The following is a 21,241-nucleotide window of genomic DNA, read 5'->3' on the forward strand; positions in this document are numbered from 1 at the left end:
GGCCTTGAGCCTTTCTGGTAGAGGAGGACTGAGAAGGCCGTCGCCACTGTTTAGAGCTTGATGCTTCGGGAGAGAGAGCACGCCTGAATGAAGGACGCTTGCTCTTTTTGACTGGAAGGAGAGTAGATTTTCCTCCTGAAATATTTTGGATGAACTTATCTAGTTCTTCTCCAAACAAACGCTCCCCTTTAAACGGGAACCCAGTCAAATGCTTCTTGCATGACAGCTCAGCTGCCCAATTCTTTAGCCATAGGGCCCTTCGCATGTGAACCAACATGAGAGACAAACGTGATGCTTGTTGGACGGAATCCAAAATCGCATCAATTATGAAACACAGAATGTGAGGCAATTCTGTATAATTTTCTACTTCCTCACTGGGAAGGAGCCCAAGCATCTGTTTAACCTGTTCCTTGAGGAACTGACACAACCCCACGGCTGCGACTGTAGGTTGCACCACAGTGCCAGCCATGGAAAAGGAGGCTTTTAATAAGGTTTCCAGCTTTTTATCAGTTGGATCCTTGAATACCTGCGCATTATCCAAAGGACAAGTTAGGTTCTTATTTACACAAGAAACAGCCGCATCGACAGATGGGACCCCCCACTTCTTGGTGAAACTTTCCTCCACAGGATAATGCATAGAAAACCTTTTAGGAGGAGCAAACAGTTTATCGGGATGTCCCCAATCCTCATACATCAATTTATCCATTAAAGGATGAATTGGGAAGGAATAGGCAGTCTGTGGGGCTTTCCTGACTCCCAGGGAAGAGACAGAGGACGTAGCGACTTCAGCAGCAGGCATTCTGAATGTGGTATGCACCAATTCAGTATAATACTGCACCTGTTTTCTGAGCGCCTGGGAGGAGGGGACTATCTCCTCTTCCTCTGACTCATCCGACTGCTCATGATCCCTATCCAAAGATAGGGATCCCTCCTCATTTTCAAAAGAATCATCTGAGAGAGGGATATCAGCAGAGGGAGGGGATCTACCCCTTTTCCTGCTATCTTTTAGGGAAGCAGAAATAAAATTCATGATTCTCCCTTCAAAACCCTCCAATGTAGCCCTAAGGGAGTCCTCAGTGACATAAACCGGGGCTGCGACATTAGGAGAGGCTGCAAAACCCGACAGGGGCACTGACTCGTCTTGAGAGGCTGGCTCCAGTCTTGCAGGGGGGGATGGTAATTTACAGGCACTTTTGGAACCCCTGGACCTAGGGGGTGATTTACCAGTGCCCTTCTTACCTCCCCCTGAGACCCTCTTACGAGGAGACATAGTACTAGGCTACAAAGCAGAGGTACTAGTACAAGTGCAATCACTGTTGTGCTTAAAGTCTCACAATAATATCTATGCTTAAATTGCACAACCTGATGCTGAGTAGGTGTCTAGGTTTGCCTGGATCCAATCCCCACGGATGCTTACTGCCCACAGCTCCTGTGTCTCCAATTACAGCCCCCTGACGCTCTGGGCTTTTAAAACTGCCGCCTGGCGCCTGCGCAGTACAGCGCCGTGCACACCGACGTGCACGGCTCGCAACCACACCCCCCCTCCTCCATTAGGCCGGGAGCACGCCCGCGCGCGTGCACGAGGACCGCGGAATCCAGGGGGGGAAGGAGAACCCAAAAACGGAGCTGCGTGGGACCCCTGAAGTGTTTACCTTATTTGTGGCAGGGACTGCAATGGAGACGTGAGTTAGCTGGAGAATCAGGCTTTCACTGAGCATGTGTATTGAAAAGGCATGTAAGTATGCATCAGGCTGCTCTTACTCCCTCTAGTGGTGGAAACCAGGTAAGACATACAACTACTCACAATGAAGAAATCCATTCATATAATTAAATATACAGGATAACTTCCCTTACCTGTCCCCGCCGCAGGAATTGCTGAACCAGACAAATTCCAGCCTTCACCCATCACGGTGGGTATTGTTAGCCAACCTTCAGGTATATCTGGGTTTCCTTCTCGGAAGAACCTCCCACCTGGGCCATGTAGAAAGCTCTGCCAGAAACTTTCGTGCGCTCTGTATAAACAGTACTGTCCAATGCAGAGGACTTACAGGCAAAACCTCGCTTCTTCGGCTGACGAGGCCCGGGTACCATACCATCTTGGGAGTCAAATATCGGCCCGAGGTATGGATCCGGTTTATTGTAGCCCTTAGGCCCTCGCAGGGATCTTCATAGAGCTAAAGTTTTACGTGACCATCACCATAGACACTGGCGAAAAAACTGAGGTGCCTCCCAGATGGGAGGGGTTATATAGGGGAGGAATTCTCCTTAATTGGGGTCAACCAGTGTCCAATCACCAGAGGTGCCTATATAACCCACTATGTAATGAAGCTCCTGTGTCCCGTGATGTATGATCAAGAAAAGTCTTTAGTTTACATTCATGGCATTTGTACAATGCTACAGAATTAGTAGAACAGCAAAAAGATTCCTTCACTAATTTATCTACTATAAGGGGCAAAGCCTGTGAGAATGGGTAGAAAGAAAACACAAAAAAAGAATGGTTCCCCATATTCTGCATATAAAAGTTCCTTTTTAGCTGATAGCGTGAAGTTCATATAAAAGAAACAATATGTATAAAAAGGTAATAGAGTGACACAAGAAGGGAATACCGGATTATAAAAAGGCATTCTGTTGCAAGAGCTTATTATCTCCAGATGCACTTGAAAACATGTGTTAACATGGATTGCCATGTGTTTTCAGGTGTGTTGCAATACATGTTTTAGAGCTTTTACTTTGTCAGCTCCTTTGTAAAAAGTGAAGGCACACTGTGAGTTAAAGCAGATCTCCACTGCATCTGAGCACCACAAACTATTTCATTCATTTTTAATATTCAAAGCAAACTCCCCCATCCATCCATAGCTCTATGTTTTATTTTGTTGAAAAAACACTTTGAAAAACACTCCCCTAGCATTTCTTGCCTTGGCCATCTTGAGTAAGGGCAAATGATTCATGTAGCATTTACTTCCTTGAATCCATCGGGCCTCAGTTCTCGCATTTATGCAGGAGAGTGTGCTTAGCTGAGAAAACCCCCTCTCCACTCCTGAAGACTCCTGGGATGTAAGACATAATTTGCCTAGGCAAGAAACCAGGAAGTAACTGAAGAAATGTTAAAAAATAAAGTTTAAAACAAGTAAATACTTTCCTTTCATTTTAGTAACGCTAGCAGCATGAGGATTAAAAATAATCAGTGTTGATTGGGACTCAGGAGAGTGAAGGTCCACTTTAGGTCTAAGGAGGTACACTGCATCTCCTGGACTATGGTATCTCTATGATTTACCTCATGGTTGTGCGAGTGAGGGGGGCAGGTTTGTTTGCCAGCCACCACTGCATTTAAAGCTATATTTTAAGCTCAACCATTAGAGGCATAAAAAAAAACTCTCCTGGATTGCATTTTTGAGAGTACGTTAATGGCAGAAAAAAATGCTAAAAGCTCCCAAACGCCTGTACAAAAACACTCTGTGAGCATTTATTTCTGCCAAGGAACTGGTGTTTTTTTTTAAGCTCAGTGTGCATGGACCCTCAAGCATACCACAAATGCACAAATCCCCAGTTTCAAAGAACCAGTATGAACATAGCACACAAGAATTAAATCTTCATATTCTTACTAAAGCATAACACAAATATTTCTCATTTTTGTATTTTTTATGAAGAATTGTAAGCTTTTCTATACATGCTTCCTTAAATTAAGCCAATTGTGCACCTACAACACCTTGTGTAAAAGAAAGATGAAGGTTTTCTTCTCTGCTGTTTTCTTTCAATAAAGTATTTTGTGCAGTAATTATAAACTGCTAAATATCTTTTCTCATCAGCAGTATATAGCAGTCTTGTGACTTCACTATTGGTGTCCGGCCAAGCACTGGATAAAGCTTGTAGGAGTTTTCATTCTCCTCTGACTGTTCTTTAAGGCTGCATGACCCCTGACTTTCTGTCTGGAAAGTGCTAATTGGCCCTGTGCTGATCACATGCACCCTCCCAAAGAAAAAAAAACTCTCTAGCAATACACGCCAAACTGAGCATGTGCAGCGTGCCTCCTAGGGCTCTGTTCTATGAGCAGATTGATTGGGGACAATTGAAGAATGAGAGGATTAAAGAAGACAGGATCAAACAGCCTTTTTACACACTGCGGAGGATTAACCCTTTAGGTTCCATAGTGAGTATAACAAGCAAGCTTTACTGCATATACAGACTGATTTTACTGTTGTTGGTTTAGTAACACTTTAATGTTATAACAAACATTAAACATGTATATATATTTTTTTGGTGTGGCTACAATTGTCATGTGAACAGATGCACTTCAGAGAGCTCCTGCTAATCATCTTGTAAGCAATTCTGGGTCACCTCCAGTTTAATCCTCATTTGCATTGCTGCAATGATGACAAGGAAAAACAGGGAAGAAGCCACGGTGCTGTACTCCCAATACGGCACCCCTGCCCTTCCCCAGTGAGTACCTCGTGGATCAGACAAACCAACGGATTTTGCCTGTAAATCAGGTAAGCCTTCCCGAACAACTGGGAAAGACTCCACTTGTGATATGCGTTTACTATGTTTAGCCAGGTGCTGACTAGTCTGCCTGTGTCATCATGGGACATTCTTTAACAAGGTTCTTTAATAATTCTTTAACTGAGTGACTATCGGGGTCCACTCTCAAGCACCCTTTACTGGTTGCAGATTCTTCAAGAGCCTGTTCCAGGACATCCTATTTCCTTGAGCTTTGGTATCATCAGGATTGGTGAACAGGCAGAAGCCCAACCTGAGTAAATCTTACAAAAGACACTGCATGCAGACACCTTATTGCCGATCACCATTGCACAGCAACCTGTCTGGGCACTTGTTGAGCTAGATGAAGATTCTGAACACCTACGGTACAAGGGCTTCACTCCTCTTCTCTCCTCCCCACATAAAGGACTCAGTTCATAACATTTGTGCGCATTAGGGGGAACTTACTCAGACTTATTGCATTTCTAACAAATTGTGATCTTAGAAATTGTGCTGTTTACTTTCTGGTCCATGGCATTAAGATTTGAAAGGGAGCAGCTTGACACAGATAGGTCTTTCTCCTCTCTTTTATACCTGGGGTAATAGATTCTTCTAGGGCCTATTGGTTGTTACTGTTTGATTTATTGTGATTTCCCTTGCATTGTATATCCTCTATATACTATACTTTAACATTCCTTTCTCTCTGTTGACTTAATAATCCTTAGTAAAATACTAATTTGATTTGCTATAGTCTGGTGTATTTTGCAATTGTATTCTTTGTTTAAATTATGTCCGAACCCATGGTGTCAAATGTGTCTGGAGGCTTGCAAGGTCAGGGCAACCTGACAGTTCTCTTCCAGTGGCCCTTACGGGGGTGGTGCTACATATGGGGGCTCGTCCGGGATACCCCTCGTTGTTGGCCCTAGCAAGCAGTGTGATAAACCAAGAGATGAAGAGTGAATGGACCCAGCTGCAGCAGCTGTGTGGGGTCAAGAGCAAGGTAGCCGACTGGAGTTGTGTACAGTGGTGGAGATATCTGTAAGCGAGTGGACTCAAAGGGAAGTACAGCAGCCGGTGAGGAAGGAGTCTCAAAGCAAGGGGCCTATCTCTTCAACATGAGAACCGAGTTCAGCCTGGATTGCATCCATGCCTTGCTGGACTGGAGAGTGGCTATACCAGCCTGCTTTCAGAAGAACATTGTGAGTTTGGCAGAAGGGGTCAAGGCTCAAGTAATACCCTTGCTGCCAGTGTTCTATCGAGTAAATGCCTCCCGTCGAAAAATTGCCCTGATGGGACTGCTCATGCGCAGAACCAAACGTCCCTCTAGCTGATATGTTGATCAACTTGCGTGACGTAAACACAGCGCATGCGCAGATCGTCTGAGGCATTTTTTGACAGGAGACAGTATTCAAAGATATGCACACAGGGAGACTGTACTTGTCAGATTGTGCCTTGCTGTAGCAGGGCTGGTTTTCCATGTTCTGAAGGGTAGATTTTGTATGTGTTGCAAGATGGATTTTGTGTGTTGAACAGCTGGTTTTGCCTGTGTGTAAGGGCGGGTTGCAACACACACAAAATCCACTCTTCAACACATCCACAACCCACCCCGCAACAGCAAGGCTTAACCTGACAACTATATTCCCCCGCTGTTTGCATAGCATCAGATAATGCCTCTGACGATCTGTTGACGTCACGCCAGCTGATCAACATATCAGCTGGAGTGAAGTTTGTTGCCCATGACCCATCAGGGGCATTTTTGACGGGAGGCATTTCTGCATCAACAACAAGAAGACCTCGCCTGATCAGTACACCACCCCTCATATTAAAAATGCCCTTCAGTGTTTGTCTGGGGCAAAGTGGTTCAGTGTATTGGACTTGAAGAGTGGATACTACCAAATCCCTATGCACTCTAATGATATGGAGAAGATGGCTTTAAGAGCGGCAAGGATGTGGAAGTCGCTTCCACAGGCAGTGGTCTCATCAGGGAGCATTGATAGTTTAAAAAAACTATTAGATAAGCACCTGAACGACCGCATCATACAGGGATATACAATGTGATACTGACATATAATCACACACATAGGTTGGACTTGTGTCTTTTTTCAACCTCACATACTATATAACTGTAGCGGCAGCTCCTGAAGAGCACGCGCTATGCGTTTTTCAAAGTTAAGGTTATACCTAAACTGCAGTTTGGTTTGGGTACAATTGTCTAAATTTGGACTTCAGCATCAGTCTGACTGGACTGTGAGATGTTCAGCCTAGCCACATGGGGCACTGTCTCTTCTGGCAGGCATGGAACTATGATCTGGTTAGGTACTTAAGTTACTATCTCTCGGAGCCCGCCCAGTGGGAGTGGCGCTCTTACTGTGCTTTCTGGGAGAGGGTATTTAAGATGTGAACATCACATGGTTCGGGGTTCCGATCCAGAATGATGTACTGATTTCATGGTCCTGGTCCTCCTAACCAGCCCCCAGGAAGGCTATGGTCTAGGGTGCGGATCTACCCGATCATGATGTCTCGGGGCTGGCTAGCCCGAGGCAAGGAAACTAAAGGAGGATGCTGAGGTGTTGGGTGCCATCTCTGGTTTGGGAGAGACCCAGTGACTTCAAGCATTGCAGAGGAGGACTCTTCAGAAGAAGACCACGTACGGGTTGGTTTCTTAGTAAGAGCCTGGAAGGGCTGGAGTACCCAAAAGAATCCGGTCTCATGGATATCTCCAAGCTGGCAGAAAGATCCAGGTATCCTACGAGTGTTCTTCCAGTTTCGTTTCCTTATGTGTTCTACAACAACGTCTGTGGCAGAGACTTGTTCCTGAGTAAGCACCTTGTTGGCTGCTAGGCCTTGTGAGAGAAGGACTGTCCAACTTGAGTGAACATCCAGTTGCAAATGGCTATTCTCTGGATGCAGTCAAAGTAAGCAAGTTCTTCAACATTTTGACTTTGACTCTAAGAGTACCTGAACTTCCTTTCCAACCCCCTGATCCCAATTTAAGAGACTGTTCATTGTCTACATTTTTGCAAATAAAATCCATTCAAGTGGATCTGTTGTCAGTCTCTCAAGTTACTGGGCCATTTACCACGGGACACCCCTAGACGTGAAGCGAGTAGAACAGAAGGTAACGGTAAGCCCAAATCTAACAAACAGCTCCTTCAGGGGTAGTGCTACATAACTATGTATCTACTATGGCATTCATTTGCCTGTTGGGGTTCTTCGAGTTCAACAGGATGCCCCAGGGATTGTCAGGGGCTTCGGCTACATTCCAGAAGCTGGTTGGTGACATGAACCTGATGGAGGTCCTGGTGTACTTGGACTACAACATTGTTTTTGGAAGGACCTTCGAGGAGCATGAAGTAAGGTTCGAGAAAGTTTTTGAGAGGCTTCATGAAGAGGGGCTGAAGTTGTCCTTGGAAAAATGTCAGTTCTATCAAACTTCTGTCACCTACCTATGGCATGTTGTTTCTGCCAAAGGCATTGCTACAGACCCAAAGAAGCTGAAATGAGTACTCCCCGGCCCCCACCAAGAACCGTGACTGAATTGAGGTCTTTCCTGGGGTTCTGCTCTTATTATCGGAGATTTGTGGTGAACTTTGCAAATATTGCCACATAATGAGTTGCTTAAGAATGAGGTGGGGCGCGAAGACTGCAAGTTCAGGCATGGGGCTCAGAAGTCAATGGAGTTTATAAAAGAGCAGTGGATCCCTCAGTGTGAGAAAGCTTTCCATCACCTCAAGTAAGGCCTCACAGAAGCACCGGTACTGGCCTGTGCAGACCCAGCCAAGCCATACAAGCTTCATGTGGATGCCAGCTGGGAAGGGTTCGGCAGGGTTCTATACCAGGAACAGGACCATGAGCTTTAGCCTATAGCATATGTGAGTCGAAGTTTGACCTTGTTTGAAAATAATTATTCTGTGCTCAAGCTGGAGTTTCTGGCCTTAAAGTGGGCTGTAGTAGACAAGTTTAAAGATTACCTGTACAGAGCATCTTTCATAGTGAAGATGGATAATAATCCTCTGATGTACCTACTGTCAGCTGGATGCTACTGGGCATCGATGGCTGGCGGCCGTGTCTGAATTTCAATTCAGTCTGAAGGGGCCTATTGGTTAGGTCTGGGGCATATTGGTTATTACTGTTTGATTCATTGTGATTTATTTTGATTGCATTGTATATCCTCTGTATACTTGTTAAGACTAAAGTTTGAGATTGGAAAGATATCTGCATTAAAGCAGAGCTCCACCCAAAAGGGAAAGCTCCGCTTGTCTGAAAGTTGATATGGAGTCATGCAATGTGGACTTGCAATTGTGCAGCAACCTTGTCAAGACTGGCAAGTCTAGCAATAGATTAGCAAGTCATTTTAAAAGTTGCAGCTCAATTGCTTGATATTTGGGCTGCTCCCACTTTGCCACAGCTAACTGAGCCGGAATTTTGGCCCCCTCCTCCTTTCCCCGCAGCCGGCCCATTCCCAAAGCTCATGAGCAGTAGGAAACAGGCTGTGAAGATGGATAGTCAAGTTGGTGGCGTCAACACCTGATAGTTGATTGAAAAATGGGTTAGAACATCGCTGGATCCCAGGGCAGGTAAGTGCCCTAATATTAATAGTCAGCAGCTACACGTCCAGTTTCCCCACCACTCGGACAACACTCCCTGATGGAACAGACGGCAAGTTACTTAGCTGGGGCTAGCTGAGGTGGACTGTGGACATGGCTTGATCTGATATTGGCTGGCCCTTGATGAATGATCTTGCTGAATTAATTTGTTGATGATTTTCCCAGACAGCTGCCGCTCCGCATAGGCGTACATTACAGATACAATCACATCTCACATGTTATATATTTTTTAATTTGGTCATATTCAACACAATAACATTTATGCACATTTCCACTACTGCTTCTATCCAGATGGTTAGTGTTCAGCTCTCTATAGTAGTCATTTCCCCACTTCTCCCCACCAGAGCAGCCAGTGAAGACTGGGCCCAGGCATGACGAGCAGCAGAGAGAGAGAGAGAGAGAGAGAGAGAGAGATCCTTCCTGTCCTGTAGTCAAACAACTGTGTTTGTATATATATATATATATATATATATATATACATACATACACACACACACACATATATATAGCTGTATACACACACGTTCCTTCCTGCATATAGAGACCTTCCTCCATCATCCCTGACTGCAGGTATACATCATCTGTCCCTCCATACTGTACAGGCTGCTGCATATTACAGGCACAGTGAGTGGGAATGCATATTATTGGCACAGTGAGGCCGCATATGATTGGCACAGTGTGGCTGCATAAGATGGGTACAGTGGCTGCATTTGATGGAGCGCAGTGGCTGCATATGATGAGCACAGTGGCTGCATTTGATGGGCACAGTGGCTGCATATGATGGGGCACAGTGGCTGCATATGATGGGGCTGCAATTGATGGGGCACAGTGGCTGCATTTGTTGGGGCACAGTGGCTGCATATGATGGGCACAGTGGCTGCATTTGATGGGCACAGTGGCTGCAATTGTTGGCACAGTGGCTGCAATTGAAGGCACAGTGGCTACATTTGATGGGCACATTGGCTGCATTTGATGGGCACGGTGGCTGCATTTGATGGACACAGTGTCTGCAATTAAAGGCAGAGTGGCTGCATTTGATGGCACAGTGAGGCTGCAATTGATTTTTTTTTTTTCAGAATGTTTCAGTTTGCACCCCCAAAATTTTTGAGCAATACAGTTGATATGGTCAAGGATCAATTAGGAGGGCTAACAGAGATAGTATATGCATTAAGATTTGCAGAAAGTAAGCAAACTATTGTGACAGAGGGTCACCTCCAGTGATTTGGAAGACAGGCTGCCTCCACTCATTGCCGAGTATTACTCTACCGCCCAGTTGGTAAAAGCTACAACTTTTTACATGCAAGAAAAAAACAGTGAGCCCTGGAAGTTTTTTCATAACATTTATTCAGAATATCTGGAGTTTCCAAGAACAAAGCTGAAAAAGTCTATAACAAAGAAATAAAATGCCTATCACATAGAAAGAATTATACAGCACAATGCAATCCACGAGCTAAAAAGCAGATTCCTTCTGTAGGAAACCAGTATCTGGAAGGAGGAGAAGAAGCCTTATTCACAATATAGAAAAACCTTGCGTGTCTGAGAAAAAAAAAAAAGAGCTCAGTCTAGTTCTAATCTGCTTCTTGTCAACTTGTACAGGAGCCGCTTTTTACCAACACAACAAAATTATGGACCGGGACATCGACTTGAGAGCAACTTTCTAAAAAAACAAGGCAGGATTATTGCTAACGAACCATGCAGAGAGGGAAAGCCAAATTAAAAAAAAAAAAAATATGAGGAAGAAGGACAAATAACAAGTCTAGTCAATTCTGGTTAGAGAGACTGAACCACTGGCTTGGATTACTTTGTTTCACAACACAAACATCATAGACTCTCAATATGCTTATCAACGGATAAATGATGTATTATATACGTCTCCTAACTCTACAGATAATGCCAGCATACTGTTCAGACTGTAACATTGCTAACACAAGGGGGGAAATTCTGCCAATAATTTTAGGACTGACTTCCAACAGATTTAACCCATTCATTGCCAGTAAGGCCTACAAGCCTCCTCTTGCAGGAAAGGGGTTAATTCACAGCTGCACAGAACTGTGCCCTGAAGAATGCATGGAATGAATGAATCCCGCAAAGGAGTAGCATGTCTCAGATTCATTTTTCTGTATCTCAAAAAGAATTAGTCAGTTTAAGTATTTCATCCTTTTAAAAGCTGGTTGCAACCCTCTTCCGGCATTTATGTAATAAGGGCACTGGGTGGACTACAAATCCTTGGTTTTAATCAGTGTCACGAGAGGTTTGTCATCTGGGCTGTAATCTTCGTATGTTACCGGAGTGGCCTCATACATCGCCGGCCGAGCCTTTTTGCCAAACCTGATGAAAAAGAAACAACAGCAAATAAATGGACAGTGACTGGACAATATGTATTAAGTTGCCTATTGACGTGCAGATTATTTAGGAGAAAGCTTGTTTAAGACCTTCCCTGAAAAAAAATCAGCTCATTTAATAAAGAAACATTATCAATATTTACATTTTTGTTATTTCTTAAAATGGGCCAGTATGACAGTAAGTATAGCAATTTATTAGCTGATTGTCAAATGTATGGACTTCATAAGTTGAAATCCTTTAGTGTGACAGCAATGCACAACCATTACTGACTGCCTTCTGAAAAATACAGTGGCCTGGCTGTCATGCTGGTTTGCGTTTCAGGATCTTATGTTACTGACACTTATTACTGATACTTATTACCATTTAGAAACTGTACTAAAAAAAAGTGACAGCTAGGCAGCTAGCATATTCAGATGGAGATCAGCTATGTCTATATCTTTTTTGACAAGTAACATGTATTATAAGGCAGAACCATGACTACGTCAACTTTGTAAATAGTATTACAATACTTTTCCAAATACTAAAGTACTGTACATTACTGTTATTTTACTATGTCTATACCATTTCTATTAGCTATCACACTACCTCATTGTAATTGCACATGCTGTCAATACAAATGTGAAAGTTGACCTTTCAGTAGGTTTAGAAGTCTTGTATGAATACATTCCTGACATGTCACAATATACAGCAGCAGTAGAATTGTCAGAGATTTTATACCTATTAAGACATCCATCACTAAGTTATAGTCAAGTGACTTTGCTCTGGCTTAGATGATGTAAACCAAGGGGTCTCCAAACCTTCTAAACAAAGAGCTGGTTTAATGTCCTTCAGACTTTAGGGGAGCTGAAATGTGGCCAGTGGGAGTGTACATTTTTATTTCATTAGTGGGAGTAAACATCACCATGTTTGGGATTGGGGGAGGGGGAATAATTTTATTGGGATTGTATGTGATAGACCAGGGGTCTCCAACCCCCGGGCCTCAGTCCACTACCAGGCTGTAGCCTGTTTACAGCCGGGCCACGAAGTTTACACTATCTGAGGTGCAGCAGCGGCGACGGCGAGCAGAGAGGTCACCGCACTTCCGCCCACACAGCCCTGCCGCTACACTACACAGCCCTGCTGCTACACTGCTGGGGGTGAAGCAGGTGAGCAGAGAGATGACATCATCTCCCACAGCCCGCCCGCATCACTGCTGTTCCGCCCACACAGCCCGGCCGGTATACTGTTGGAGGTGAAGCGGGGGAGCAGAGAGATTACATCATCTCTCACAGCCCGCCCCGCAACACCGGTGTTCTCTCACACACAGAACCCACCACTCCACTGCACTGCCTCTGTGCTTAGTGACAATTTGCATTTAAGAGGTTGCATCTGGTGGCATGTGCAATCTGCATCTGGTGGCATGTAACTGTGGCAATCTGCATCTGGTGGCATGTGGCAATCTGCATCTGATGGCATGCGGCAATCTGCATCTGATGGCATGTGGCAATCTGCATCTGGTGGCATGTGACTGTGGCAATCTGCATCTGGTGGCATGTGGCAATCTGCATCTGGTAGCATGCAATGTGGCAAGTGGAAATCTGCATCTGGTGGCAGGCGATGTGGCAAGTGGTAATCTGGTCATAGGCACCGTGGCAAGCTGCATCTAGTGGCAAGTGACAAGCTGCATCTGGTGGCAGATTCTGCATTATGGTGAGTTGAACTATTTAATTTTATATTAAAATATAATAATAAAAATAATGCACTTCAATCATCCTGACACCATATTAACCATGGTGTTGTGATGATTGAAGTGCTAACACTAGCCATCTCCTGACAAACTGGGCACAAAAAAAGCCACATCGTCACCCAGACCCCCCCCCCCCCCCCCGGGCCTTGGCACAATTTTCAAACACAATGTCGGTCCCTGGGGCCAAAAAGGTTGGGGACCACTGATAGACCAACACAAAGTGGCACATAATTGTGAAGTGGAAGGAAAATGATAATTCGTTTTCAACAGTTTTTTACAAATAAATATGTCAAAAGTCTGGAGTGCATTTGTATTCAGCCCCCTTTACTCTGATACCCCTAACTAAAATCTAGTGGAACCAATTGCCTTCAGAAGTGACCTAGTTAGTAAGTAGAGTCCACCTGTGTGTAATGTAATCTCAATTTAAATACAGCTGTTCTGTGAAGCCCTCAGAGGTTTGTTAGTGAGCCTTATGCCATGTACACATGATCGGACTATCCGCCGGACTTTGCAGCAGAGGTCCGCCGGACTTTCCGAACGAGCGGACCTGCCCACACACGACCGGACTTTTCCGGTGGACTAGGTCCGGGGGACAAACCGCCGGACTATGGTGGGACTATGGCAGGTCTGTAATGGACTGTGGGGGGGACCCCACACAGTTTTTTCGGCATAGGGCTTATCCTTTAAGTCCATACCAGGTGACGGGGCCAGCGAAGTGTCAATCAGATGGAGGTGGCGACACTGACCACCTTCGCTAGTCTCGTCTACCTGGAGCCGCGTTCAAAATGAACAGACTTTTCTCCATGTGTGGGCAAGTCCGTTCATTTCAAAAGTCTGGCGGACTAGCACACAGACGGCCAGATTGTCCGCCAGACTACCGAGTAAATTTTGAGTCAAAACTTCTTTCTAAGTCCGCCGGACTTTTGGAAAGAAAAAGTCAGCCGAAGCCCACACATGGGCGGATTGTCCGGCGGACTCTGGTCTGCCAGACCAAGTCCGTCGGATAGTCTGATCGTGTGTACGTGGCATTAGTGAACAAACAGCATCATAAAGGCCAAGGAACACTCCAGACGGGTCAGGGATAAAGTTGTGGAGAGGTTTGAAAGCAGGGTTAGGTTATAAAAAATATCCCAAGCTTTGAACATCTCACAGAGCAATGTTCAATCCATCATCCGAGAATGGAAAGAGTATGGCACAACTGCAAACCTACCAAGACATCCATCTAAACTGACAGGCCAGGCAAGGAGTGCATTAATCAGAGAAGCAGCCAAGATGCCCATGGTAACTCTGGAGGAGCTGCAGAGATCCACAGCTCAGGTGGGAGAATCTGTCCACAGGACAACTATTAGTCATGCACTACACAAATTTAGCTATTATGAAAGAGTGGCAATAAGAAAGCCATTGTTGAAAGAAAGCCATAACAAGTCCCGATTTCAGTTTGCGAGAAGCTATGTGGAGGACACAGCAAATATGTAGAAGAAGGTGCTCTGGTCAGAAGAGACCAAAATGTTACTTTTTGGCCTAAAAGCAAAACCTTATGGGTGGCGGAAAACGAATACTGCACATCACCCCGAACACACCATGCCCACCTTGAAACATGATGGTGGCAGCATCATGTTGTGGGGATGCTTTTCTTCAGCAGGGACAGGGAAGCTAGTCAGAATTGTTGGGAAGATGGATGGAGTCAAATACAGGGCAATCTTAGAAGAAAACCTGTTAGAGTCTGCAAGAGACTTGAGACTGGGGCGGAGGTTCACCTTCCACCAGGACAAAGACCCTAAACATACAGCCAGAGCTACAATGGAAAGGTTTAAATCAAAGTATATTCATGTGTTAGAATGGCCCAGTCAAAGTCCAGACCTGAATCCAATTGAAAATCTATGGCAAGACTTGAAAATTGCTGTTTACAGATGCTCTCTACCCAATCGGACAGAGCTTGAGCTGTTTGGCAAAGAAGAATGGGCAAAAATTTTGAATGGCCCAGTCAAAGTGCATACCTAAATCCAATTGAGAATCTGTGGCAAGACTTGAAAATTGCTGTTCACAAACATTCTCCATCCAATCTGACAGAGCTTGACCTATTTTTCAAAGAAGAATGGGCACACATGTCACTCTTTAGATGTGCAAAGCTAGTAGAGACATCCCCAAAAAGACTTGCAGCTGTAATTGCAGCGAAAAGTGGTTCTACAAAGAATTGACTCATGGGCTGAATACAAATGCATGCCACACTTTTCACATATTTATTTGTCAAAATAATTGAAAACCATTTATCATTTTCCTTTCACGTCACAATTATGTGTCACTTTGTGTTGGTCTATCACATAAAATCCCAATAAAATACATTTACGTTTTTGGATGTAACATGACAAAATGTGTAAAATTTCAAGGGGTATAAATACTTTTTCAAGGCACTGTATATACCCTCTTTTTTGCTTTTACCATTATATAGAAAAGCATCTCAGAGGCCTACCATAAAAGGAGAACAGAAGACGCGCAACATAAACTTTCGGCTTATGCCGACGATATGCTTTTCACATTGACTAACCCCAGCATTTCCTTACCAAACCTGCTCAAGGAGTTTGAGGTGTACGGGAGGTTATCTAACCTAAAGATTAACTTCACCAAATCAGAAGCCATGGGGATACTGGTACCACCACGATCCCCCCCCCCTTTGCGATCCAGCTTCCATTTCAAGTGGACGACGACCGCCCTGACTTACCTAGGCAATAGCATTCCTCCAGACCTTTCGGACCTATACACATGTAATTTCCCCCCCTTACTTACTAAGACGCGGCTGCTTTTGGACTCTTGGCACAAGGGGACACATTCCTGGTTCGGTAGATGTAATTTACTGAAAATGTGCATTTTGCCTAAATTTTTATATCTGTTTCAGACTTTACAGATCAAAATCCCCACTGCATATTTTAGACAGGTACAGGCCCTGTTTACCCGTTTTGTCTGGGCACAGAAGCAGCCTCGGATACCGCGTTCCCAACTATCCCTCCCAAAACGATGCGGAGGTGTGGCGTTACCGGACGTCGGGCAGTATTACAGCGCCTCCCATTTGAGTAGAGTGATTGATTGGGGTCGCAACCTCACCACCAAATTATGGGTCCAAATTGAGCAACACCAATGTCCGGCTCCATTGCAGTCTGCTCTCTGGTGCAGGGCCGCGTTGCCGAGGGAGGTGAAAGCTCACCCCCTTATAGGCAACACTCTCTACCAGAGTGAGAAGGTGGTGTTGCGGTACTCCCTGACGACTGCGGCGTCGCCACTGACACCGATCCTTGGTAACCCTAGCTTCCTGCCGGGTCTACCGACCACGCAGTTTAGGCGGCTACGGGACTCCAACCTTACTAGGGCCCATCAGTTTGTAGCACGTGACGGCTGGGTCTCTATTGGTGACCTTATGGACCACAGGGGTCTCTATGGTCTGGATTTCTGGAACGCCGCGCGTCTACATCACTTTCTACAGTCCATCCTGAACCCTACGGCTTATTCCAGACCGCTGACCGTGTTTGAGGAATACTTATCTGGCATGGAACCCATCTCCCGACTTCTCTCTAAAATGTATGTATTATTGAATACCCCACCACAAACGCACCGTATCTCTAGTCTCGCGAAATGGGAGGGGGATCTGGATCGCACCTTCACACTCGCGCAAATTGCACGGGTTCTGAGGTTCGCCCTGAAATCCTCAATATGCACCAAAACACAGGAGCTGAATTATAAAATCCTCACGAGATGGTACCTGACTCCCAGCCGCCTTCACCTTATCTTCCCGGACGCGTCTGCATGTTGCTGGCGTTGTGGGGAGGCAGGAGGTACGATCCTGCATGTTTTTTGGTCCTGCCCCAAGCTCTCTGACTTTTGGACAGCTGTCCGAAACATAGCCCAAAAATTCACGGAGTGGCAGATCCCGAATGACCCAGCGTTCTTCCTCTTACATGTATCGGATCTGCCCCCTAAGATATATGCACGGTCAATACTGCGCCATCTCACCAATGCGGACAAATCTTGTATCCCTCTGCTCTGGAAGCAACAAACTCCCCCCTCCGTGGCAATGTGGCTACGGAGGGTGGAAGATATTAACAAAATGGAGGATTTGATCATGACTGCCCAAGATAGGCAGGAAGTTTACCGAAAGACCTGGTCTCTTTGGAATGCGTTTGTGTACTCGACAGAAGGCAGAAACCTTTTTGAGCGTTAAGTGGAGATGTGCCAGTCAACAGGCGTCCATGGGGGGAACTCTGAATCGCCTCCATTCCTCTTTCCAAATCTATTCCCTGTCCCTCCTTCCCTTACTCCCCTCTTTCCTCAAACCCCCCCTCCTCTCTTCTCACTGCTTCCCTATCCTATCCCACTCCCCTTCCCACATCTCTTGTCCCCCCCTCTTTCTCCTGTTTGTGCGCTCACTTTATACCTTTTCTTATGGTTGCAACCTATTGCCTGCTCACAATGGCCTTGACCTCTGTCTGCGGGTCCGGGCCTGGAGATGTTAATCGGCCTTGGTATGTCTTTGGCCCTCCCACCGAAATCGGCCGAGGGAGTGATACATGTGGGGTCCACTCACTATTTACAATGTAATGCAAGGCTGGTAATTGTACTTTCTGTTACTGTGATGCACACTCGGGAGGCTGCGTCCTTCACTGTCTATGTTGTACTTTCTTGTTTGGGGACTCTACCCTATATGTGTGAAAATTCGGAATAAAACTTATATTTGCAACAAAAAAAAAGGAGAACAGAGTGATTGTAGGTTATTAACCAAATCTACTATGGAATTTTTTTTAAAAGTAAGCAAATATAACCAGGCTCTAGCTGAGTGAAACGCCACATTATTAAAATATACATATACAAAGCGAAATGATGGGATAACTTAGGATTTTTGCACACTGGAAAGCTAAAAACTGCTGTAGCACCCTCCTAGGTAGGTGCTAGAAAAGAGTATAGTTTTGTTCTTCCTGCTGACCAGGAAGATGGTCAGGTAAAACTAAGGCCGCGTACACACGGGCGGACTGTCTGGCCAACTAAGTCCGTCAGACAATCCGACAGACAGTCCGTCCTACTTTTGAATGAACGGACTTGACCACACACGATGAACAGACAGTCCGCTGAAAGCTTGCACAATGACGTGTACAGCGCGTACGACGGGACTAGAAATACGACGTCCAATACACTGCAATGCAACCTTCGGCCGTGTAAATCCTTTCTGAGCATGCGCCATACTTAGTCCGTCCAACTTGCCTACACACGAGCGGACTGTCCGCTGAAACCAAAGTTGGACAGACAATATTACGGAAATTCCGAAAGACTTAGGCCGCGTACACACGGGCGGACTGTCTGACGGACTTGGTCCGCTGAAACGTGTTTTAGCGGACAGTCCGCTCGTGTGTGGGCTTCAGCGGACTTTTTCAGCGGACAGTCTGGCGGACTAAGTCTTTCGGAATTTCCGTAACATTGTCCGTCCAACTTTGGTTTCAGCGGACAGTCCGCTCGTGTGTAGGCAAGTTGGACGGACTAAGTATGGCGCATGCTCAGAAAGGATTTACACGGCCGAAGGTTGCATTGCAGTGTATTGGACGTCGTATTTCTAGTCCCGTCGTACGTGCTGTACACGTCATCGCGCAAGCTTTCAGCGGACTGTCTGTTCGTCGTGTGTGGTCAAGTCCGTTCATTCAAAAGTAGGACGGACTGTCTGTCGGATTGTCTGACGGACTTAGTTGGCCAGACAGTCCGCCCGTGTGTACGCGGCCTTAGTCCGCCAGACTGTCCGCTGAAAAAGTCCGCTGAAGCCCACACACGAGCGGATTGTCCGTCAGACAGTCCGCCCGTGTGTACGCGGCCTTAGAGTGCTCTCTGCCCAGAGAGTGGGATCTATTGGTTAGGTCTGCTCATTGTGCTCAGGTGCAGCTCAGCTTGTTTGACTGTCCCTCACTGGTCCAATAGGTAGGCATATCGGACAATGGGAGGGGACCTGACAGGTAAGTGCACAGGCTTGGTTACAGTCCTGCCAATTGGAAGCGGAAAAGTGCTGCATTGCATGTTGGAATACTGTATAAAAGTCCAAGGTACATATGCTTAGGGTTAGTTGAGCCGGGGAGCAGAGTCCAGGAGGGAGGGGGTGGCTGCCCTCTCCTCCATGGAGGTGGTCCTGTGGCCTTGGGTGGTCGACCCGAGGACCTAGAGAGAAGCTGAATCCAGAGGTCCTGCAGAGCTGACTGCAGAGCTGACTGGAAGGGAGACACCAGGAGGGATCTGATTCTGCCTGCTTTGAGTACAGATCTGTGTCTTTGGGGCCTGACAAGTGAGGGTCGCCCCCTTCAGCTAGAAGAGTCAGTGGACGGGTGTCAGTAAAGGGGATGCTCGAGAGTATCCTGAGGATAATATAGTGCATCGGGTCTACTGCTAGTGAGAGCAAGAAGACTTAATTCCTTCATACATGTGGCAGTATGGTAAAGCAGTGTGACTGCTTCCACAAATAATCCGGTAAAGCCAAGTGAGAGTTGTCCTCATCCATTGTGAATAGTTCCAGTTGGAGTATCCCACTAATGCCTTCTCCCATCCAAGTTCCAAAATAAAATACAAAAAAACTCCAAGCACCTTGGACTGGTCATTGAGTAACGGGCAAGGGTGGGACAAGTGGAAATCCCTAGCAACCATGTGGAGACCCTTAGCAACCAGCTGCAGGTAACCAGTGAGAGGCCTATGAAGTCAACACTCAGCAAGCCCTACAGGGACAGTGCTACACTGCTAAAAGAACACTGGATAAAAACACTAATATTTTAGCGTTTTTTGCCGATGTTTAACAGTGTTTATCACAGTGTGTAAGCGTTAAGGAGCAGGGCCACTGCCAACCCTAACAATCAGTGAATAGCTGGTTGTTGAGGAGCAGGCTGGGAAGCCAGCCACTGCGTCCTTAACAACGGATGAGTCATCAGCTGTCAGTGTGGTTCCTCGCCGACAGCTGAATGTTAAAGTAAAACCATTGCCGTCAATAAAAGAATTGTGCAAAACAAAACACAGCATGGGGGTCCCCCCAATCCATACCAGTCCCTTTGGGTCTGGTATTAATATGAAGGGGAACCCCACATCAAAATTTAAAAAGAACTGACATAGGGTCAAAATCCCTTACCTTATAGGAGCATGCAGCCTGTCAGGCCAGGAAAGGGGGGGGGGGGCAAGCCCAGTGGGGCCTTCTCCCCACAACCCTGGCATATGGTTGTGAGGGGTATAGGGCGGGGTGACTTATTGGAATCTGAAAGCTCTCTTCAACAAGGAAACAGGAAAACCGCGCTCCAGGTGTCTGATCCACAAAATCTCCTCCCCCGTCAAGTGTAGGTGCTGGCTAAGTATGCAAGTGGCATACAAAGAAAATTTGAATACGGATGGCCGCACTCCAACAATAATATCTTTATTGGTAAAAATCCATACAGCAAAAGATGAAGTAGATGGCTAACATGTTTCACACCGTAACTAATGGTGCTTACTCAGTTAAATCTTTGCGCAAATGACAATTGCTTATATATACATGCCAATTCATACAAAGTGGGCTTGACTGATAAAAATAACAAATTAAATATTAACAAATTAACAGACTCCTGTTAAAAATCGCATCTTGACTCTGATTAAAACTGTAATAGATCTGCTGAAACCAAGATCTTCATAGATGTCATGATGATTTCCTTTAGTTGATACAACTTAAACAATAAAACCCAGATTATTACGGTACTTAAATGTGTACATTTCATGACATTTGGAATTGCCGTGAAGGAATATATACTTAGATATCTAAAAGCATAATTGAGAAGTAAAACCATCAAAAAATAGATCACATATGTTAAGATATGTACATAAACCCATTCATGCTGGAGGAAAATTTACTTTTGTGGGAATCTCTGCAGGAAATGGTATTAACAGCAAAAAAATAAATGAATATATATATATAAATATATATATATATATATATATATATATATATATATATATATATATATATATATATATATATATATATATATATCTTTGGTGTAATATCCCATACATTAGGAAACCATTTTTTGAAAAATACAAGAATTCCTCCAGCAAGAAAAGG

General features: G+C 45.2%; 1 protein-coding gene across 1 annotated transcript in view; it reads right to left on the reverse strand.

Moving 5' to 3' along the window:
- Positions 1–10,406: 10,406 nt before the first annotated feature.
- DNER (delta/notch like EGF repeat containing) overlaps positions 10,407–21,241 on the reverse strand; it is a 354,000-nt gene continuing 343,165 nt past the window's right edge. The window contains exon 13 of the mRNA XM_077488540.1: positions 10,407–11,408. Within this exon, the coding sequence (XP_077344666.1) occupies positions 11,297–11,408 (112 nt within the window). The 3' untranslated portion in view covers positions 10,407–11,296. The remainder of the gene's footprint in view (positions 11,409–21,241) is intronic.

Source organism: Lithobates pipiens, unplaced genomic scaffold (assembly GCF_037356315.1).
Source record: "Lithobates pipiens isolate NorthernLeopardFrog02 unplaced genomic scaffold, aLitPip1_a1.2 Scaffold_18, whole genome shotgun sequence".
NCBI classification, from domain to species: domain Eukaryota; kingdom Metazoa; phylum Chordata; class Amphibia; order Anura; family Ranidae; genus Lithobates; species Lithobates pipiens.